We start from the raw sequence: 24,130 nt of genomic DNA on the forward strand, positions 1-24,130 counted from the left end.
CAACAATATATTTTGAAAATTAGCCCTATATCCCCTCTCCAAATGTTGCACCATCTGAAGATCTGCCATTTTATCTCTGTCTGCCTCTGCCCCCTTTCACACATACAGACGTGTGTACACATGCCGTATTTCAGAGAGAGGCCCTCTGAATTTTCAGCATTAACACAAATAAATGCTTCTGAGTATGATAACCAGAGCTGTTACACAGGGAAAGATACATTGGCCACTTGGGGATTTGTTTTTTAAAAAACTGAAAGCAAAATATGCAAAAAAAATGCACTAAATGAACATATCCAGAATTTGCTCAGTTAAAAATATATAATTTTTAATCATATTTTCTACTGGAGTCTACTCTGTGCTGCCTACAACTGTGGTGAGGCAGTGCATCATAAGAGGAGCAAAATGGCATTCTGGGACTCAAGTGGTGATGTGCAGGGAGGGTGGAGATACCAGGCCATCTAAGAAAGGCTGCAAGTTCCTGAGTGTAGCTCTAAGATAAGGAGGTCTATGAATAGTATGTATAGAAGATGAGGGTTGAAAAAGATTGGTTTATGGAGAATTAGAGGATGATGTCCTTGCAAGTGCTCTTATGCATATCCTATAATACAATGACCCAGTGAGTCTGAGCATACATCTAATGTCTATAAATGTCATTAGGGTGTTTTTTGAAGTAAAAACAAAACAAAAACAAAACTCTTCCCATTGCACAGCATTACAATGTTCAGCTGCAGCTGAGCAGTAGTTCGTATAGCTAAAAAAAATTGTCAGCAAAATATGTTTCCTTCCCAGCGCTCAACACGGAGCAGAACAACCCTTTCATTTGAGCATATGGTTCATGATAGTGATCAGTTTGCTTGTGACAGACCTCGACATGGCATCCTCTCTGGTTATAAAACTTTATTGACCTTTGTGGGCTTGGGGTTCTTTTTTCCCCAAAACTCTTGACCAACAGGAGAGAAATTGGAATAAAGTGACACTGGCTGTTAAATCAAGAGAAAGCTAAACTCTGGATACCTCTTTACAAAACAGGCTTTCCAGACATTTTAGGGGCTTTTCTGTGGGGATTTGGAAGAATTGCTGTTCATCATCCAAATTCTCTATCAATCAGAGCCATTGAAAGAGCATCCATAATAGCAAAAGTTTTAGCAAAGGGCATGAACATTTGAAGGCTGTCTCTAAGAAATGGTGATGGACTCCATTCCCTACAGTGCGCAGTGCAGTAGCAGCATCACAAAGAAATAGGACTTTTTTACCGGTCATTCCAGTGCATTATTAATTAAATATAAAGCATTTTTCGAAAGCCATGGCTTCATGTTCTCCATGCCTCCTATTGCATCAGCCCTGACGCCAGTGGTTTTGAACCACAGAAGTTAAATCAAGACCAGTGCAGCCTAATAGGCAAGGGAGAACAAACGCTAAGAAGTCAGGGTAACAAGAAAATACCTGCCATCTGGAGCTGTCATAAGCATGAATTTACATCACTCCCCACAAAATAAATAAATCACAGCCTATGGAACGTTACTCTCCCTGAATGCCAAGCCCCACTGTTGTTGCCATCGCCACATGCTGTGGTCTCCTTGCTTTCTGAGGTACTCTCAGTGTCTGCTGAAAGCTCTGGAGAGATCTCAATGGGCACAAGGAGACATTTGCAACTGCTAGCTGCTAAGGCACAAGGGCTGGGATGGGGTTGATCAGCTGTATCTCTCTCTGTCTCTGACTAAAAATTTTACTCCCAGGTCTGGCAGCACCACTGCCACTTGGGGAAGCACATGACTTCCTCAGAAGACTGCATTTCTTATTTGTGTTGCAGGCCTCCAGCAGGCATGGCACTGAGGCAATATTTACATCAGTTTTTGTAACATTGTCACAGCAGCTGTAGTTTTGGGAACTAGAATGCTGGATGGAAATGTAGAGAGAGGCACAAACAAACCACAGCACATAAAAATCAAAGAGCAAAAAAAAAAAAAATCAGCAACCAACTCCTCCCACAGAAAGCTCTCTGAGTTCCTTGGTGTCAGGAGTATTACTTGCCCTCCAGATGTTTGTCACAAGGCCCATCTGTATAAAAACAACTCAGTGGAAATCGCAATTCAGGATGAAATTCAGAATGAGCAGTAGGACCCGCTCTCTCCTTGAGGGATGTTTGCACACCTGGAGAAGCACTGCACGAGAAGTGCAGTACACTGGCCAGAATGACTTCCTATGCTATGTACGTAGGAACATTCTGGGAGAGTGAGGAGGACACTGGAGCCCTCTGGCTAAGACACAGTTCATACTGTACTTGTGGAAAGAGCTAGGCAGCTCCAAAACCACTTCAACCTGGTGCTGTGCCTAGCTAATTACCCCTATCAAGCTAATTAGGTTGGCTACAGTGCAGTGCTGATGCTGTTTCCAAGACTCCAGCTAGCATCTCTTCCCCGTGCTTTGCTGTGCAGGCTTACTGGCTTGTGTGGAGCTCCCTTGCTGTGATTTATTAGGAAAATCCCAGAAAGCTGAGATGGGAATTCCTTTCTATTTATTTTTTCCCACATGATCTACCATTACAGGATTATAAGCAGATTCTCTCCTGTGCTGCCTTGCCTTGATTTCAATGGTGTAAGTCAGCAAAGTTTTGAAACCTTGATGATGTTATTGGTCTGGAAGCTATAGATGGCTGAAAGAAAGTCAGCTTTGTGGAGTCCCTCATTTTGTCTTCTCACACCTTCGCCAACCATGCAACTGAGCAACCATGCAAATGATCATGGATAGTCCCATACCTTGAAGAGAGTCTCCACTGCCTGGTTTGTCTACAGAGTTATTTCTGATAGAGAAAGTGATAATGAGCTTATTTCCCAGTTCTTTTAAAGCTTATTGAAATTGAATAAAGTTGGTATGGCAGAGGGAGGAGATATGACACTAAGCAAGTCACTTTCTGACATTATTTTGAAGGTGAGTAAGAGAAGGGAAGGTCCTCAGGTCTACAGTACTATGTCAACACTACTCTCTTACATCCTTCCAACAGACTGCCCAGCAGACCTTAAGTTGAGGGACTACATCTACACTGCCATCCCTTCAGAGCAGAGGACTTCAGGTGTGTTACTCATCCCAAGGCCACTTGTGGCACTGCAAAACAGGCCTGTGCAGAATTTTCACCAAATCACTGGCACTGTACGCAATCTATGACCCCACCATGCAGGTTGGTATGAGGCAAAAGGGAGGAAGGAGCTCCAGGTTCTGGATCTCCCCACACTACTTCCCCATGGCCTTTTCTGAGGCTACATCTGTCTGAAAGACACAAGGCAATAACAAATAGAATCATAATGGTTGGAAAAAACCTTTAAGATCATTGAAGCCCTTCAACACCATACCTGCAAAACCAGGTCCAGAAGTGCCTTATCTACACGTTGCTTGAACACTGTCAGGGATGAAGACTCCTCCGCTTCCCTGGGCAGCCTGTTCCAATGCTTGACTACTCTTTCCTTGTAGAAATTCTCTCTAATGTTTAACCTGAATCTCTCCTGGCAACTTGAGGCCATTTCCTCTTGTCCTATTTTCAATAGTTATTTTGGAGAAGAGACCGACTGACTCCTACATCACTACAACCTCCTTTCAGGACATTCTAGAGAACAGTAAGGTCTCCCCTGAGCCTCCTCTTCTCCAGACTAAATAATCCCATCTCCCTCCGCTGCTCCTCGTGAGGCCTGTGCTCCAGCCCCTTCACCAACTTAAATGTCCTTCTTTCGACATGCTCCAGCACCTCAATGTCCTTTTTGTAGTGAGGGACCCAAAACTGAACACAGTATTCAAGGTGCAGCCTCACCAATGCTGAGTACAGGGGGACTATCACTTCCCTGGTCCTGCTGGCTACACTGCTCCTGATACAAGTCACCTGCCTATTTAGGGTAAGTCCCTTAAGACTCAACCTCTGTCATCCCTAAATAGGTCAGGAAGACTTTTCCATACCTGAGGAATTCTGGATGCAATGATGCAGCCCATCCTCTCCCTAGTGTTTGATCACCCATCCTCTCCCTAGTATTTGATCAAGGGCCTTGCTGCCCTTGGGCAGAGATCCGACACACAGCCCAAAACTGCTAGAGAGTACACCCAGAGAGAGAGCACAGGCTGCAGAGAAGGACAGGGACAGGCTGTAAAGACACAGTTGTTGGGACTGCAAGCCTAGAGAATGACTGGAAACACCACACATTGAATTATGGCCCAAACACTGGTTGTTAGGTTATTCACGTTTTACCATAAGTAAGAGCTGAAAATCATTTACCCTCAACATAGTTTAATTGCATAGAGTTTAAGCAAGGAAAAGGTCCTTTTGGTTGGACCATCAATGAGCTGTGTGCCCCACAGTCCTCTGAAAGGACTGCCAAGGGGTACTGTACAGAGGAATAGAGGACAGAGATACATATGTGGCAGAGGAATATCCACTGTGTCTGCCCGGGTAAAATTGCATTGCAGGGACCCTGATATAAAGACACCATTAAAGACTGGCAACATGAAGAACTATTTCTTGGGTGGTGGCCTCAGACATTCTTCTTTCGTCACCTAGTCTATATATCCTCAGGTCATGAGCAGCACTACTCAGTGTCACTGAGAACTAAAACTTCTGTACCCAAGCTGCCTCCTTAATCCAAGTGCTCTGAAACATTCCTGGTCACTAGGATGGGGGTAAGAGAGGCACTGAGAGGAAGCGAGTAAGCGAATGTCACACAAGATGTGACAGCAGTGGTGGCAGATCCTCTGAGGTGGTGTGGGGAGTGTTTGGCAACCCTCTCAGCACTTCCCTATTACAACAGGAGGGAGGAGGGTATATTCCGAGGTTGCTTAAAAGCCCCCAACTTTTTCCAGGATTGTGTTGTTGTTAAGAAAATCTGAGAGGAGAAGAAGAAAAAAAAAAGACTACCTGAAAAGAAGGTACCCTTCCTAATAGAAAACTTCCTTTAAGCACTTACTGCTATTAAATAATTGCTACTTTTTTCTTGCTGTTTTGGGCAGCTTTGGGAAGAAGCTGTATTTTCAGCCATTAATTTTCTTAGAAGGATGGCATGGCTCTTTGATTGCTATATGATTACACTAGAGAGATGTGAAACTAGTTTTTGACTACCTCAAAGAGAAGTCTCTGAGCTGTCTACATCTGAGATTTCCCTCAGAGGTAGTAGATAAGTTCTTTTCTCTTTTTCTTTTTGTTTTTTCTTTTCCCTTTTCTTTTCTTTTCTTTTCTTTTCTTTTCTTTTCTTTTCTTTTCTTTTCTTTTCTTTTCTTTTCTTTCCTCTCCTTCCTTCCTTCCTTCCTTCCTTCCTTTTCTTTCTTTCTTTCTTTCTTTCTTTCTTTCTTTCTTTCTTTCTTTCTTTCTTTCTTTCTTTCTTTCTTTCTTTCTTTCTTTCTTTCTTTCTTTCTTTCTTTCTTTCTTTCTTTCTTTCTCTCTTTCTCTCTTTCTCTCTTTCTCTCTTTCTCTCTTTCTCTCTTTCTCCCCCTCCTTCCTTCCCTCTCTTCCTCTCTCTGTCTTTATCACTTTCTGTCTTGGTCTCCTTCTCCCAGGCAGATTGTCTGTGTGTTGGGATAGCTCTTTACATATTGGGTATATGTAAGCATAGTCCCAAAAATATAATATTCCAGTAATCATCCACAAACTGTCATAGGCTGTAGTATTTGGGATGACTACAGTATAACATAGAATGTCATTTTTATTGGTGGAGATAATGTGTGATGCAATTTCTGGGGATATCATTCACTATTTAGGAGACCATAATACTGATTTGAAGGGTAGGGGAGTGAATAAATTTCCACATTTTATGCTAGCCTATAGAAACTCTCAAATGTTTTGAATGCCCTGCTTCTCCCAGACAAATATTTATATGTGTTAAGCTTCCTTTTCCTTCCCTCCCCTCTGCCCTTCTTCTCTTATTCATGTGTTTTGACAAACACAAAATGCCTTCCAAGCCTTGGGGAGCTGTACTCCATCATTAGACTGATGTTTTGTGCCTCTCAGTTTTTATTTATGTGAGTCTAAAAATGTGTAGCTCACTGGCACCTCACACTGTTTTTTGTTTCTCTCATTTTACATGTACCATGCTGGCTCATGTTCTCTTTTTCTTTGCATTATTTTTTTTCATGGCATTGCAACATTTTTAACACAGGATGTCTGAAACAGCAAGCACCAAAAAACAGAAGAAACCCCTCCTGAATGGGAGAAGAGCCCTTCCATCAAACAACTCCAATGCTGAAGAAAATGAGGTCCCTGAAATGGAGGTTTTTGGTTTCACACCTAGAGGGTTTAATCCAAAAGGTATAGTGTACAATTAAGATATAAGTGTATGTTTACATCTTCTGTGTTCATCTCTGTCTAGATGTATGAGTTAAAACCAGAACATTTCTGGCTTATTAAATAATAATAATAACAATAACAAAAACACCTGTGTTAGTAGAGATATAACCTCAGATTATGAGTGGAGGAAGTGAAGGGTAGGGAAGTTGAGTGACCAGTTCTCAGCTTGAACTTTGGGAGTAGTTAAAATGTAAGAGCAGGTTTTCTCAATTTTATTACAGTCACAGAGTCACTTTAGGATGAATTCATCAAGTGTTTTAAAATGAAGGTGACTGTTTCAGGGCCAGGTTGGATAAAGGCTCTGCTTTGTATAGTTGGTAGTGTTGGTCATTGAATATCTGGGGTGAGAGAACATAGAAAGAGGGATATAGTTTCATAAGCAGTCAAAGTTGTCATAACCTGTCACTGCCATGAGGAGAGATGGTCCTGCCACTGGACACTTCTTCCCAGCTCGGTATCGTCCCCTTTTCTAGTACAGCTGTAAACATCCATGTAGCTTGTGGTTAAGCAGATCAGGACACTTATGTGATTTAAAAATGCTCCTGGAAAATAGCAGAATAAAAGATTGAATTTATAGGGTTTGATGCTACGTCAGCATGGCTCAGGAATATCTGCAACTAGGGTGAAATGAAGAGAAGACTCTTAACATCTCTTCTGCCACGTGCATCCTAAACTTACTGCAAAGCTACTGCAGATGGGGCTGGTAGGGAAAACTGTTGCTAGATGAGCAGCTCACTCGGAAAAATGTCTGAGAAACCAAGATGAATGTTCATGTTTTTCATCATTCTTTAGTGAAAAGTGCTTCAATCATTTGGCAGGGGAAACAAAGCGGTATCATGTAAGGGAGAGGGCAAATCAGTCCACAACCTCATTATCAGCTCTTTGGAGTGACCCTGAAAATAATAGATTTAAGAGTTGGATTAAAAGAAATCAGGATATGATCTTGAATGAGTCACCAACAAAATAATTTTTAGTCTATTTGAAATTATTAGCAGACTTGTTGAATGTGGCAACTCAAAACAGCCAGATGTAATAGTACTTAACACTCATAAGGGACTTTTTATCCCAGGTTCAATGAGAGCTTAATAAATGTGGACAAGCATGAATTACTGAGTATTACACATTGACAAATAGGCAAAGAGAATTTAAGTGACCATTATTTCTGTAATCCTAATCTCCAAACCTGAACTACATGCCATTTTAATGCACACTCTTCTCTTTAAAAAACATTTATTTAAAAAATGTCTTAGCAAGCTTACTGGCATGTTAAGGCTCTAGAAACTTCATCTGTATTCTTTCAAACAACTCTGTAGCTTTGGGGCAAGTGTGTTTGCTTAAATTGTTGAATATAATGTAGTAGCAGTTTTCCTAGATAGCATTTCAAATCCAGTCTGCTCATAGAAGATGAAGATGGGTAAGGATGTGGGCTACTGCTTTTTTAGAGTGCTTCATACCAGTAAGTATGCTTCATACCAGTATGAAGTATGCTGCTGATGGATAGGAGTTTTCTTTTGGAAATCCTAAGGAAACTTAGGAATGTCAGGTCAAGCAAGTTAAGGCAGGAGCTTCACATTTGCTTAAGATGATACTGCTAGTCAGAAAAACAGTCCTGGTGCAGTGCAAGTGTTTGTGTGGCCATAGGATAAACCTGGCAATGTGACTGATATGGCTGAAATACACTTTTTTGCGCAGCAGCCAGACCCTTATTATACAGCTGAATCAACCCTGCTGTCTAGTTCAGCTATGAAGTACTTGTGGCAAAAACATGTGAAGAGTGACATGGAGTGGGGAAAGAGTTGGGAAGGGAAGCAGAAGAGAAAGAGAAGGGAAGAGAAGGAGAGTGGACAAGAAATGGAAGGGAAATGGAAGAAAAGAGGAAGGGAAGGGAGGGGAAGGGAAGGGAAGGGAACTACAGCAGCCTACCCATTTCAGTGCACATCAGCTGCAGTCTAAGACTGCGACATCATCTGACATTAAGTGAGGTCCCTGGGCACAGTTTTGGTTTAGAATTTTAAGCCATCTGCCAAAACAGATAAAGATTTCTAGCTTGATGCTTTCTAAATACAACTCAGATTGGGACTTAAGTTTGGGAGCTGAGCCTGCCCATAGCAAATGCAGTGTTGTGCTTGGAGATGAAGCGAGAGTCTGCGGGTAGAGCAGGAGCAGCAAGGGATGGCAGGGCTGTAGCACAGTGAAGCACACTCTTGCAGAGGACTGCTTGTGCTGCTCTCCTTCCCCTTCTGCACACCTCCACACTTCTCACTTGCCTAAGTCTTTTGCTATGGCTCCCAGATTTCATTTTCCCAGCAACCTGAAAAAAAATAAAATAAAAGCAATCGAATGCTTTCAGTTCTGCTTTTAAGATGAGGTGTTTGCTAGCCTCTGGGCTAGGAATCCGACACCTGCTATAAGCACCTAAGTGTCACTTGCGTCAGATTGTAGCCAACACAGACCCTGTCCGCGAGTGGAGGTGAGGGCACACGGTGGCTGCCTGCAGTGGATGTCTGTTTGAGGTAATCTGTACATGTCTGTCAACCCCACTGACTGCATCACTCGATCTCACTGGCTATAATAAGAGGTTACATATCAGACACACATCATTTAGATACCTAAATTTAAAGAATTTAGTCTTGGGCTGAATCCTGCCCTTGATCTGTACAGTGTAGGTGTCTACAGCTGAGCTAGTCACTCTCCTTTCCCTTGACAGCCAACAGAGAGAAACAGGCATTTTTAGGGTGTGATTCATTTGACCTATTTTAGCTATTACTCTAGGATGAGGTAAACTGCATGTTTCACTAGCTCTCTGCTGACACCCACTTCTCCTCAGCTGAATCACACCCAGACTGACTTGCTGAGGGCTGCTGGGCTGTCTGCTTCCCAAGCCCCTGCTCAGGGGCTGCTTGCCGCTTCCCCTGCTTGCTACCTGAGCTCTGCTCATTTGAGGGAGGGAGAGTTTAGTAAGGAAAATGTGTAGCTGAGTGCTGCTTTAAGAAGAAGCCTGTGTCTCTGTGATTATGCCTGCTCTGTGTTCTCCCCTCCTCAGAACATTTTCTGGGTGGCTTTGACACCTACCACTGCTCAGGGTGTGACTCTCAGCCTTGTGGTCACATGGCCCCGCAAATTCCCCACTCCTTTGCAAAGTCCTCACCAGGGAATCATGCTTCTCCTGCCAACCCAGCAATGGGCTCCTCCTTTGGAAACTCCCACTGTTTGGTTTGTAACCCACAGCTCCTTTTCTCTGGTCCTCCAAGAAAGGCTGATGTTTGAAAGCTATCCTTTTAAATGACAAAACATGTCAAACTTGTTTTCATTAAAATTTTAAATTATAAAAGCTTTAAGAAAGCTTAAGAGTATTGCTTCTCATGCAGGAAAGATGCTTGCACTACATAGAAGGCCAGACTCGAGCAAATCATCAGGTGAACTAGACTTCAGAGGCAGCCCTCAATGGCTAACTGTCCCTCTGAGACACAGGGAGGCAAAATCATGTGCAGTGCTTTGAGCCTTCCCTTCAAGCACACCCCAGTGATGAAGTTAGAGCCTTCACCTATCCTGCTCATGTTTTGCCCTCCATAATTTCCATTACTGTAATTAGCACAGGCTCATTCACAAGTCATCTTTGTCTGGTGACCTCTGAGCAGTTCATTTTAAAATGAATAGTGAAAGTGAGACTTCTTTTCCTGCAGCTATGTATGAGCTTTGTAAAACCATGACATAAAATGAAACAAATGCAGAACTGACATGCTGGGGTGGCTCAGCTTTGACCATTTCTTGAGTGGGCTTACTTAGAAACAAAGAACTAGGTGACTATTTTCTGTGTTTTCAAAACACACGATGAAAAGGCAACAAATGCTCAACTGAATTTTTATACCCCCTTGGAAGGCCAGAGAAGCTATGCCTAACTTGCCGATTGTTTCACCTCTTAGAGAGTCCCAAGATATGCAGCTCTTAGTTGGAGTGTTTTAAGAAGGGGCAGGGGAGATAACAGAAGACCCCCTACACACACACACTTTACAGTTCTCCAGGAAACTGCTGCCTCACATCATTTAATTATGAGCCTTGTTAGCATTACTGTGAGTGCCCCACCTCATGCAGAGATGTGAACGTGAATCCTGAGCAAAATGTATTTAATATTTCACACAACAGCCATCTCCCTAACTTCAGCCAGCACTAAAGCCAGTGGGGATCTACAGAAGTTACTCCAGAAGCCAAGAGAATTGAGCAGAGAATAACACTAACATTGTCCCAGGACTTTAAGCCTACTGTAGGATTAGAATGGGGATTAAATCTACCTCTCTGTAGATTAGGTTTGTCAGGAAGCTGCTGTTTTTCTGTTCGGTTCTATAGGGCTTACACCTACCATACCAAAAGTAATTTCTTTTAGTTTGTTTCTGGCAGGACAGTGATGTGCAGCAGATAGTGACAACATGCAAGAACCTCCTCCTGCTGCCTCTCCACTAGCTGTTGTCCAAGTCCAGTGCTGGCTACCTTGGCTAAGGCAGGAGAAGGGCCATTTTGGTGCTCAAGTGGTTGCTGCCCACACAACTCCACTGATGTCTTGCACACTTCTCTGCAAAAGGAGAGGGCTAGTCTGTACACTGATACAGCCCCGAGGCTTTCTGACAGCTATGGAGTGGGTCTGCTACTTGTCCAGAGCCTGATTCTATTCAATGTCTTCCTGCCTTCCCAGAAAGCTCTATATAAAGCTGTTACATGAAGTTATGTGGAATGGGTTGTGTTTAGCCCTAGATATGCTGATGTCCACCTAAGAACCACCGTCATGAGTGCGCAGAGCTCCACCAGCTGCCTTAAACATGTACCTCTTTTTTTCCAGGCATGAGTTTGGCTTTGTAATCTTTGGTATAAAATACAGAAATTATCTGGTTTTTAACTGTCAGCACTTGGAAATGCAAGCAAATCAAGCTTTACTCTTCCTATCTCTCTCGTCATGGTGAGCAGTAATGGCTCTACAGGCAGTTTTGATGATTATCTGCCTAAGTATGTATGAGATTAACATCCAGTTTATTTTCATATGGCTGCTAGGTGTTAGTTTCACTCTGAAGGCAGTGGCTACTACTTAAATGTGCACATGGAAGGAATATATGTTAGAAAAGACTCCTATCGTGAAGATTTCCTGCATAGTACAGTCATTCAGCTAGTGATGACTGCAAGTACCTTTTGTTTTTTCATGATGCCACCCCACACTGATCATTAACAAATCAGACTAATGTCTAGTAGTGGTAGACTATAACCCTTTATGTAGCCTACATTTGAAGGGTGGGAGGCATGTACTTTATCCCTGCAGGTTATGGATATTTACTGCTGTTTGGGTATAATTGTATACTGTACTTACATTGTAATGTTATATTTAGTATTTTTGAAAGAGGCTAATAGAAGTGGAGGTGTGCTGCGAAGCTGTATATAGACACACACACAATAGACCAAAGTCTTATTTAATACAAACAATCCATGCTCTCAGCTGAGTGCAAGATCATTAATTGACTCACAGCCTTTTTAGCATTTGATAGTAGCTGTGCTTTTAAAAAGTTAATGTATTTAGCAACACAAAACCCCTGTGAATTTGCATTTTACAAATAGAGAACTGCAGGAAGGGAGACATGAATCTACAGCTGTCAAACATCCACTGATTTTATTGACAGACTTGTGACAGCAAGGCCCAGACTTGTAGAAAACTGATGACAAAGGAGAGACAAGAGTACGGCTCTTCTAGGGAATATTCAGCTTTTTAGCTGTGGGTCCCTGCCCCTTTGGCAATTGCTTATATCTTTCACTACATGCCTGTTAGGTTCTGATACAAGGGCAGGGGAACAGAGCATTTAAAGTCCATTAATCCCTGTCTAGCCAGGAAAGTATAAGATCCTGGATCTCCTAATCCAAAAGGTCCAAAATGGTGCTTTTCTTGAAAATGGTACTTTTCTTGATGAGGCAGTGCTGGGGAGGGGGACAAGTGGGCCTCTAATGACTGGTATATCAATACAGACATTCAAATATATTAACTCTTTCCCCTTCTGTTTGTGTGCCTCCATAGAATACCTGCACGTCGTGGATATCCATCTGTTTAAGGAACCCTATGAGATTAACAAGCAAGAGCACCATACCGACAAGTATTACAGCCCTAAGCTGATAGTGCGTCGAGGACAGCCTTTCCAAATCCAGATTGATTTCAACCAACCCTACAAGCCAGGCATTGACCAATTCTGGCTGGAGTATTTGATAGGTAAGTGCCTGACCAAGGCTCTGTTGCATCAGCAAAGTAAAGTTTAAGAGTCTGCCATAGACAGGAAAACATTAGTACTTAGTGGCTGCATCTTTTCCTGTTATGATTGATAATCCATAAAAACATGCCTAAACATAGTCAAAGCAGTACTTTTCTAAACACTGTCTGAATCCTTATTCAAGAGAATCAACAGTTACTTGTGAGATATGGAGGAGTAGTATTGAAACTTTCTATTTAGCAAGAAGCTCTACTTTGTTGGGCTAGCAAAATTATCTCTGTTAATGCTGAATGACAATATGAAAAGTAGGTGGAATGGGAGACACCTAATTATTAGTGTTTAGGAGATGCAGGGAAGAGGACTCTTGTCTGAGACAGGGTAACTGTGTATGAATTGGGAAAACAAAACTTTGTATACACTGCAAGAAAAATCACACCAAGTGCAAGAATACAAGCCCTTGCAACTTTACAGCCTGCATTTAAAACCAACCTGGTAACAAGAAAAAAGATTCAGCGATTGTAGCTTTGGACTAGAAATGTACTTAGGGTAATATCAGAGAATTCGCTAAATTCTTGCAGAGAGGACAAGAAAGCATTTTCCATGTCGCTGAGAAATCTTCATCAGAGACCCACATCCTAATGTACCTGTTATTGAAGGTATAGGTACAGATATAGAGAAGGACATGACTTTGCTAGAGAAGGGGAAAAGAGAAAGGCAAAATCTCCCATAAAAGCCTGTTGCTTTCTGTTGGGCTTCAAAGGCAGCCCCAGCAAACGCTGCTGCACATACCACATTTCCAGGAAAGTCTTAGTTTTATCTGGAGTGATCTCAGAGTCTCTGTGTTAAGATATAAATGTTCCTGTTATAAGCTCTTTAGAATAGGCTTGAATTGATGTTTTAATTTACCTTCTTGAGAGACGCAGTACCAAAATTTGTAACATTGATTTTTTTTCCACTGTTGAATTATGATGATGTGGCCATTTATTAGATTTGTTGCCTTTTAACGCTAAATGGACGTTTATCTCTTAAACATATGTGCAGTGAAAAGGTTACTGTCTGGACATTTTTTTCACAGGTCTCTTCTTTCTAATTTAAATTAAGGTTGGGAGGCATGTTATGACAGTCCCATGAATGATTGGCTGAATAGGCACAAGTGCCTTTAAAAATTTAATATGCATAGATATCATTAGTTCTTTGGGGATTTAATTAAATTCCTCTTCCCTTAATCTTTATATGTTTAAAACAAACAGCTGTAGCAAGAAGTGGAAAATAGAACGTTTGTTTTTAATTGCATTGTGTGATGTTTGTTTTCATCAGATACTCTGTATGGGAAAAAGAAATTTAACACTTCTTTTGACATTGTACAGTCTACTTAGACTACCTATACATTTATTCTCTTGTTGCTCTTTCCTAACACATCTCATGTCCACTTCTTTGAATCCCTAGGAATAAATAAAAAACCCTTCATCCTTAGCCACAGTAGAAATGAGGTTAAACTCAGCCTGAGCCTGGGGAGACTTTGCAACAAACTCAGTTCTGACTGATGATTTTGTAGTCAGCCTAGAGACTATGGTAGACTTCTCTTCCCCTCCCTGTTCTTCACTGTTACTGTCTTTTCTGTGAAATGGGAACATGAACGCTGAAAACATATGTGCAGTTCTTGGGAATTAACTGATGGAAAGTGCTACATACACAGCACTGTTGCTCTCTCTGGCTTTTTGAAGGTCTGCTTCTATGAGCACCACTGTCACCTTCCTGCAAGGAATTTAGCTCACAGAGATTGAATTGGGATCCAAGATGTTCAGGCTCCTCTTCTAAGACTTGCTTAGTACGCAGTGCTGCACAAATGTTTCTGTGGCAAAAGCACTACGTCTGTTCTCAGAGGACAGCAACAAAAAGCAAAACAAAACCAGTCCACAAAAGAGAAGGAAATCTTTTAGGGAGCTGTGATGAAATCATTCAGAGATGATCTTGTTATTTCTCTTTTTAGTGGTAAATCCAGTGTTTAAAGCCCTGAAGGGCAGAAGGAGGTTTCTCTGTCATACTTAGGAACAGACTCAAGTGCTGAAGGTTTCAGAGGAAAGTGGCCAAGTTGCATTCAATATTTTCTGTGTTTATGCCTGAAGAGTGGGCATTCAGTTTCCTGTAATGCCAGTTGCCTAAAAATCAGAGTGCAGTGTAAAAGCTGTTGTCTGGACTGCTTCTGTAAGCAGTGGAAGGAGGCAGGCAGCTCCAGAGGTCAGGGTAGTCCTGCTCTGTTAAAATGGGGTGATTACTCTCCTGGAGGGGTTTACCTTCCTCCACTCTCTCCCATATACCAGGCTTTTAGGAGGATCTTTAAGATCACTAAAGGCCATGGAGATGCATCTACTCTTACAGCGTATAGATGTAATACTTAAAGGAATGGCTTGGATAACAGCACTACACCAGATATAGCTTGTCTCACAGCATGAGAGAATATTTTTTTTGCCCTGAAATAAAGAGTGCCTCCTCAGAAAGTGCTGGATTGGAGTGTTTAAGGTGATGGGCATTGAGAAATATTTGCAGGTAAAATGACTTTTCCAAAGAGCTCTCTCAGCCCTAGAGCAGTGGATTTTAAACACTGTAATAGAATCATAGAATAATTTAGGTTGGATAGACATCCAGAGGTCCATTGCCCAACACTTTGCTCAAAGTAGATCCAAGTAGCTCAGGTTGCTCAGGTCCTAGTTCTGGGGACAAGTTTTGAAAATATCCGAAGATTACCCCCTGACTGGGCTGTACATGAGATGTAGAATCTTTTGGGGTAAAACTTCTGGAGGCTTCATGGTGTTTTTCTCGTAAGAGATGAATCTTATGTCAGGCACGGTTGGTAGTTCAGCTGAGTTAAGAACTGAGTTAAGAAGATCAACATATTTTTTTTGGAGGGTCATGACTATAGTAAAGGCTATTTAAACAGCAGCAGAATATGAAATTATTAGCTACCAGCACTGGAAATTTCCCAGCATTGACATTAATCCATCACAGGTTTTTTACTCATTAAAGACAAATTCTGCTCCTGAAAATGTGGCAATGGTAATGACTTGATCCTGTGTGTGTTCAGAGCTATTCTATTTTCCTTATTCACAAGAACTTAGTTTTAGTTCTTTTTTTTTTTTATTTTTTTGCTCTTATTTTTCTTCTTTTGCATCATTAAAAGATGATTGATGAAGCAAATAGAGACTGCTTAATCCATCTTACTGATAATGAATCAAGGGTACCTAGGAAAAATGCTTCTTGTGACCAATGTGTCATGTGAAATTTGGTCTCAGACACTCATGAAATATGTTGTGTTAACATGTTTTTTTAAACTATAGTCCATTTAAATACCTTTCACATGCAGTAGAATTCATGAAACAATTGTTTAATTATCTTGAAATTCACTTTTACAGATATTGTCCTGAGAAAGTGCCTTGTTACTAAAAGTCCTTTTTGCTTTAACATACTCTTCTGTGAATTAATCCTCAATGAAACTGTTTGAAATACTAGCATGTAAATTATAATAATTATTTCATATAATATTTCATTAATTAGGGCTGCTCTTGTTTGCTGAGGTTTGAAAAACAATGAATGTATCAAAAGTCCACATGGTAAAATTTCCAGTCATAAGGAATAATGGGATATTACTCCAGTTTTTGTGCTGAAGTCCTGCCTCAGTGCCTTTGGCATGGGAGATGTGCCATTACCACATATTTCCTCTCTCACAACATACTTCTTGGGTTTAGTGATAGCAAAGGTGACCATCACCTCTTAGGGCACTCTTATTTATATTGCCCTGGGAATTATATAAAAAAGCTACTAGAGAAGTGTAAATGATGTTCTTATATCTGGTTCCCCAAGGCTAGCCAATAGTTGAACAACTGCACTCTTATGGGAGCTCCTGGGACCCTGGATGAATCAGTGAATCCTACAGCTGTCCTGATCGCTCTTGACCACCACAGGTCAATATGGGGCAAGATTTCCTTGGGCCTCTCGGTAAAAGAGATATTTTGTGTGGCTTTTCACTTTCTACAGCTTAGGGCTCTGTGGGAAACTTCCAGTGTGATTCTCTCACCTGACAGCCAGTTGGAATGAATTCCACCAGGTTTTCTCCATCAATACTGTGCTAGTAGGATTTTCTCTAGAAAAGGGGATGTATGATTAGTTGGGCTTATGTAGCCTTCCATCATGTTTTCAACTGTAGTATCCTGTACAAGGCAGTAAATCCTACAGCAATTGATGAGTTTATATGGTGCATCCTTACTTTAATGATATATTTTCATGCACCCTCATAAATTGTTGTTTATTGATACTTTCCTTAAATGGCCTCATAAATCCATTTATATTAGTTTAGCTCTAAATATTATTACAAACCTTGTATTCATTGGCATACTTTTGTAATAATCGTAAATCCCCATGCTTTAGGCTACTATCACCTTTTCACATGTATGCATGCATGCACACCCACGTACCCACCCATATATACTCCTCAGGGCTCTATAAATCATAGGCTTTTGGCCTGAGATGAGAGCAGAAACTTATTGCTGTTTTTTTTTTTTTTTTTTTTGTGATCTTCCCAGAACTGGTCTAGAGGAATAGCTATGAAATTACACATATGAAAACATATGAAAGCAAGTAGGAGTAGAGGAGTGTTGGACCTGGTCCCGTATGGCTTATTAAGAGGACTCCGTGGGCACTGTAGGATGGCACAAAGAGCACCACCGATTCTGGGAAGACCTGAATCAGACCACCGTTTCTTTAGCTTTACTGAAATGGCCCTTCTGATTTTAGCTGGGAATTAGGAGTCCCTAATTCCTTCTTTTAAAGGTAGTGTTGGGCCTTTGAGTCATTCCAGGGCTGGTTGGAGTGTTGCTCCTTGTGTGAGATAGTAAATCTGCTTTTGGGGAAGTATTGCTACCCCTGCTGTCACCTTCACTCCTCAGCAACACTGGGGATAGGTAGCTAGATAATGGAGTGGCAGGAATGTGAGGTTTTCCCCAAGTACCCTAGATGGGGTGTTGAGGCAAATTCTACACCTTGGAGAAAGTTGCTGATGGCATCTTGATTTCTTAGTAGCCTTCCTAGCATTATACGATGAGCAACTAACTGTGCTGCAGAGGGCAAGGCCTGTTGGTGATCTGTGTATGTAACCTGAGAGTCTATGAAGTCAGTATTTCTCAGTTTAACAATATACCACAGAAACTGAGCAAAGATACAGAAACATATGATGGTCTGATCATGGAGGCCATGCACAATCCCATAGTGCTTCCATTTGCTAAAGAAGATCTCGTTTGAGGGAAGAAAGAATATTTACTAGCAGCAGAACACATTCCTTGAAAGCTAATCACAGTCAGAGAAAGGTATATACCAATTGTTAGCAAAAACAACAAAATTCTTCACTTCCTGAACAGTAGTTTATTTTTCTGCCCCTCTGGAATACCCAGACAGAACCTAGAAAAGCTGAGAGGGGAATGTTCTAAGATGTTCCATGAATTTGGTATTTTATGTAAAGGAATCTTTAGTCTGCTCTCCTTTTTCATTTCTGTAGCAGCATCAACTGGCAATTAAAATCTAGTTGCATCTTTTAATGTTTTTAATAACTAGAATGTAAGATACCAATGTGTGTATTACAACTGCAAAGTACTAGTAACATTCACTCTTGGGACAGTGTGATCAGATGTTAAGGATTCCTACCTGGAGCCATGAGCAAAAATCATTTGAAGATATTTGGGTTTCCTACATTTCCATGTTTGAATGCAGCACTTCTGAAGGCAAAGAAATTTGAGGGTATGAGAAAACTAGTTATGAAATTAAAGCAGTGGCTTAAAGACACAACTATTTTTTACAGAAAATTTTCTTTCTCTTTTGCTTTGATTTTTTTGGATTTTATTACAGTTTCCTTCCCTTCCATTGCAAATGTTTGCTGACATTGTTCATAGTCATTAATAAGGCATAGTCCCAGTGCTAGTATACTAACACGCATCCCCAGGCTGTTTGCTACAATAAGGCTTACCTCTGCTATACATCTACTGTACTGTGGCCTCCACCTTCAACTTATTTATCAACTTGTCACAACTATTATGTTTCTAGGGCTGGACTGGAAATGAATTCTTTACCCGGTGTGTGAAAGAGTCTATCTATCTACGTAAAAAAAAATAAAAAATGAACCCAACAGGAAAATGATTAACCTAGCTGTATGTCATTCCTGTCCCAAAGGGAACCAGACAAGACTAGACTCCTTAAAATTATATTCTAATAAAGTTTACTAAAGGGAGTATTGAGAAATAGGTTTATTGATATCCCTCTCTTCTGAAGTCTCCTAATTCCATCAGGAAGGAAGTGTTCTCTGAAGAACATCTCCTATCTCTTTTCTAGCAAATTTCCCCTTTTTCCAAACAAAAGGGAAAAGTAAACTGATTTATGTATGACCAACCCCAAAACACTCAAACCTCTACTGCCTGTGGTAGCACAGTAAAGCAACTCATTCAGCAATGGCTGAATAATATTTAATACACACACACACACATATAACAATGCACATGTCTGCTAAGAAACAAAGGAAAAAATAAACTAAACTGAGACATCAGCTTGAAGATAGTCATCTTCAGGGGAAGTAGTAGGGGAAGAGGAAGAATGTCATTTGCACAAGGCCTGGTCTCCTATTAGTAACTTGGAAGGAGTAGCTGTACTTGGAGGAGTTGAATAGGAAAATCCCAGCAGCATGATATCACACAACAGCTTTGTCTTCCACAAAGACATTTCTTGCAAAACACACTCATATCTAGTCTTACCCAAGATGGAGGGCCAAGACCTCCTACACCCAAAACACACTTGAGCCTCGAGAAATGAGGCAAATGCATAGAGCTGGCTGCAGAATGTGGTTCAGGCTTCCAACTGCTGGCACAAATCAGTCCAAGGGTCTGATGATGCCAGCTGATGATGCCAGCTTATCAGCATAAAAAGAGTTTGCTTTCACTACATGACTCGTAGTCTTTGAATGCACCCAAACACACCCTCCTGCCTGCACCAGAGAGCCTGCAGAGAGTGCTCTGCCAGACACAGATTTTGGTAATGAGTTTTTAGATAATATTGAATCTTTTTCCTCAGAAAATCAGTCAACACTCCATATAATCCCTTCTGAGAAAGGGCATTAGAGATCCCAACTGTGAGCCAAAGTTGGCCCTACTGCAGCCAGAAATATGTGCTCAAAGTGTAAATTAAATTAATATGGCAAATGGCCAAGCCATCTTGAAAGGACTATCCTACAATTTCAATAAACATAGTGCTGAACCTACATAGGGATTTTTTTTTGCCAGTAACATTAGTATGTAATGCCAGAGTTACTCTGTTTTCTAGTGCTCTAGTATCAAGACAACCAATGTGTGTATATGAGACTAGTGTGGCTGGTGCTGTCAGGTGTCTAGATGTGTGGTTACAAAGGAGCTCTACAAGTTTCTGTCAGAAGTAACTATTTCCTTGCTCTTTCATTTGCATATTTGCTTTCATTTCAGAAGACTGGGAAACCTCTCCTCTCTTCAAACAAAATGATAGAAATCACTGTTCTCTTGAGGTCTCTGTCATTTTCCTTGGTCTCTTCTCTTTGGGTTCAGGATTTATAGGTCTGTTAGTGCAAGACCAGCAGACCAACCAGAACCTTCCTCACCTCTTCGGCGCCAACACCATTGGCTCCTTTATTTATTCAGATCATCTGCAAATTATCTTGACTTCTATCATATCCCTTCCCTGACATCCCTTCTGAGTCTGAAGTGGGGCAATATCCCAGAGTCGTCTGTCCATTTAGCTTCCTTATTCAGAGCTGAGGAGTAGCACTCAGCCCCGCATAGTGAAAATGTTTTGGGTAACATCCCATCACTAAAGGCTGTCCTGTGAGCTACTGTCATGGTCAAGTTTGTAGACCTGTCAAGCCTCCTGTTTTGGATAGAGATCCTTGCAGCATGCTTCCCACACTGGCACATCTTTATCTGCTGGGTAGGCCAGGTGGTGCTGTTATCTCCCTTTTTTGCATGCAGACATCTGTGGGACCTGCAAGAGCTCTGGGCCAAAAGAACCTTGCATACTCCTCAGTGACAGCTACAGGCACTTCCTTGTCATATGACAGATAGATTAGGGTGTCCTGTAGCCTTGAATGCAAGAGGAACCTTCATAGTTTGTAAAGGCAAGTAAGATTTTACATGATGAGGCCTCAGAAAGGCAAGAGTAGCACAGGTGTGATTATTTGCTGAAACAGCTGTGAGGTGCAGGTGAAGGTGTTTTATTAAAGATGTCTTACAAAGATCCAATGGTCTCTTTGAGACAATATTTGGTTTCTATAGGCAGATTTAATGGGGAGTCATTCTGAAGACTCCTTGTTATCATTTTATGTCTATCTGTTTGCATGGCTTTGTGTGCTTGTGCAGGCCCCCTCCAGAGCACAGTTCCTACCATCTCCAATCAATGGACTCCCACAGTGATGTGTAGCTTCCAGTGACGATGATAAAGTCAACTCATAACCACATTAAAATATTAATCTTTCCCTCCCTCACCCCTTTTTGAGAGAGCTAAGAAGGGTATTTTAAAAGGTAGCATTTGTCAATAATTTTTAAGGGTGTTGGTTCAATTACTTGGCTTGTTCTACTGCTTTGTTTCTGTGAACTTTGAAAAAAAAAATAAAAGAAAAAAATATATCAAAACTAGAAGCAAAATACCAGCTGTAGAGGCAAGCTGGGTCATAACCAATTCCACTACAAAGTACAAGACTATGTTCAGCACTCAGATCCCAATTGTTAGCAGACACAGGACTCGTGTGTGTGTTACCTATATAGGCTCTTCTCTCTAGCGTGTCTTTCCTTTGATGGCTTATTTTGGAAGTGTCCAGTGCTTTATCTTCCAGTGTTTTCTATTGATTTTGCTTTCTCATTCTAGTCATTTTTTCTCTTTTGTAGGCCTCTTCCTGCTATTGCATGCCTCACTAATCTGAATTGGTATCATGAGTTACAACATCCCTGGCCTTCTTAGCAAAAAGGACTATTTATGTGCACTGAATAATCTGCTGGTTGAAATCCAGTAGTCCTGGATTTCATGGAAACACATAGGTCATAGCACCTTACAGCCTTCAGATTCAAAACTGGAATTGTCCTTTCCCAAAATGTAGCAATACTCAAATCTGGGATTATCTCTGTATCAGCTGTATAAAAATAGGCAACCAGGAAAATCAATGACCTTGTACATTTAATTTTGAAATTCTTAAATAGCAGAAATGAAAAATACAGAAGTCTGTCTCTGTGTCTGCCTCTGTGGTTTTAATATCCCTGTCTGTGGATGAAAGAGTCTGACTTTCAGACTAAAATATGAAATGAAGAATAGATTTGAGAATCATGTGAGGAACTCAGCCTTCTCACAAGGGTATATTTTGTCTGCACTACTGCTTGGGTTCCAGATAGAATTTGGCTCTACCTCAGGCTGAAAGGATGGAATAGTTCTCACCTAGCTATAAATCCTGGCAGTGTACATGTTTACATGTAGCCTATCCATTTAGATGCTTTTTACAGTTGGCAGAGAAAAGTAAGCTTTTATAGAGTGTTGCTGAAAGATAGTGTGGTATTTTGTAGATGAGTAGTACTTTATGATCCATTGCTTTCAAAGAGTTTGGCTATCTAGACCAGATGCACTCATTTATACTCCACCTATCTAGTCCATGAGGTGCTTGGGAAGAACTAAGTTTTGGGTACCTGCTGGCAGACTGGCTTGTATTTTCTCAGACCCATCTGTGTAGACTAGTGCGAAGGAGAGGTTGTTCTCTGCTTGTCAACTCAATAGTACAGTGACAAGAACTTCACTCTCCTCTGTTAGAGAGACCCAAAGCTCTCAGCCAATGTCTGTGCCCATGCGGATGCTTACATGATAACGAGTGTAGCAGATCAGTATGAACTTGGGAAGGGGCTCATGGCCACACTTACCAGCAGTAAGTGTATCTCTGCACAACGGTAAGGGAAAAGCTGGAGTGAGGGTTGATGGATGAACAGAGCTGAGCCAAGGAAAGCTGGGGCAGCCCACACTTGCACTGCCATGACTGCACTCCTGGCAGTGCCTAAACTTTAAAGCTTGCTGGAGCAAGGTGGGTGTGAGATGTCTGCACAGGCTGCCCCCTGAGAGGTATTATGTGCATTTTTGTGGCAATATTGTCAAGTAACCAGGCACTATGTGAAACTCAAAGACAGCTGGTCTCTGCCCGCTAGAACTGGCCACCTCAGAGGAAAAACAGACAAAGGAACAGAGGTCTGCCAGGAAATGAAGAGATGGTTAAAACAAGGTGAATTTGTTAATGGAATTATCCCTTTCTCTTTCCAGGCCGCTATCCACAGCAAAACAAAGGTACTTACATCCCAGTCAGAGTGGGTGATGAGCTGAAACCTGGTGAGTGGGGAGCCAAGATTATCCACAAGGAGAACAACTCCGTTCGCCTGTCCGTCATGGCCGCTGCCACCTGCATTATTGGAAAGTTTCGCCTGTATATTGCTATCTTATCTCCCTTCGGCATCTTCCGAACACGCAGAAACGCAGAAAATGATACTTACATACTCTTCAATCCCTGGTGCCAGCGTAAGTAGCAAGTCAGAGGTTCTCATGTTCTGTTGAAAGGCTTACTGGGTTTTGGGAGGTGTGGGGTAGTGCAGGAAGGGGATCTTGGTACTGATGTGGTTCAAATTGAGCCAGTTTGTTTCTGGAAACAATACAGTTATATCTACCTACATTTAACAGGAGGCAACTTCTATAAGCCTGGGAATAGCCCTATGAGTGGGGCTGCATTCTGCAGGCCTATGCCTTTGCTCTAGTTACGCTCTGTGATTTTGTAAGTAAGTCCAGGCTTGTGGTTGCTGGTTAGGCAGTGTGGCACTGCTCCATTTCTCATAGTAAATATACCCCAAAGCCTTGCTCTGACTTTAATAAGCACCAGTTTGAGCCTTTTGCCTGCCTGTGTGTGCCTTAGTTAAAGTGACAAATCAATGCAGGCATGTTTTTTTTTTCTCTGGGATTTAATGTGGGGCAGCATGTGGCATTGTCCCGTATTGAAAAATTTTCTATTGAGTTACATCATTGATCACCACACTTTAGGATCAAACAGCTGCAGCCTAAATGCCTGCAGGAACTCAATGGAAGTTGCTGTTCCTACACAGGTTGGATACAGTCAATCTAGTGCTGCATGAGTCGTGGTGCCTTGCCTCTCTGTGAGACTTTCCCTGTAGGGCTGACTAATTACCAGCTATCCCATTCTCTGCAAGGAACAGAATGTTTTGCAAATGTGCATTTTTATAATCTATTGGATAAAAAAAAAAAGGAAAGTTTTTAATTTTCCTGGATTCCAGATATAATCATCAGGTCTATGTTGACAGAGATGTGTTCTGAAATCAACATGTAGCTTAAAAGGACAAGGATGAATTATGAGGTTTAGTTAAGCAGCCTTCTGATACAGACTGTAGAGCTATGTCTCAGTCTCTCATACTTGTAAGACTCCAAGTCTGACATATACACTGCTCTATATTTATGTCACCAACTAACATTAATATCTGCCACGCTTCCTTTGTGGGAG

At 41.4% G+C, this 24,130-nt stretch overlaps 1 protein-coding gene across 1 annotated transcript in view; it reads left to right on the top strand.

Annotated features, from left to right (window-relative positions):
* Positions 1 to 4,856: 4,856 nt before the first annotated feature.
* F13A1 (coagulation factor XIII A chain) overlaps positions 4,857 to 24,130 on the top strand; it is a 53,172-nt gene continuing 33,898 nt past the window's right edge. Inside the window, exons 1-4 of the mRNA XM_088521725.1 lie at positions 4,857 to 4,902; positions 6,126 to 6,274; positions 12,360 to 12,548; positions 22,891 to 23,142. Of these exons, the coding sequence (XP_088377851.1) occupies positions 6,127 to 6,274; positions 12,360 to 12,548; positions 22,891 to 23,142 (589 nt within the window). The 5' untranslated portion in view covers positions 4,857 to 4,902; position 6,126. The remainder of the gene's footprint in view (positions 4,903 to 6,125; positions 6,275 to 12,359; positions 12,549 to 22,890; positions 23,143 to 24,130) is intronic.

This window comes from Tinamus guttatus, unplaced genomic scaffold (genome assembly GCF_059628265.1).
Source record: "Tinamus guttatus ecotype Peru unplaced genomic scaffold, ASM5962826v1 Tinamus_guttatus_pri_ptg000131l, whole genome shotgun sequence".
NCBI lineage: Eukaryota > Metazoa > Chordata > Aves > Tinamiformes > Tinamidae > Tinamus > Tinamus guttatus.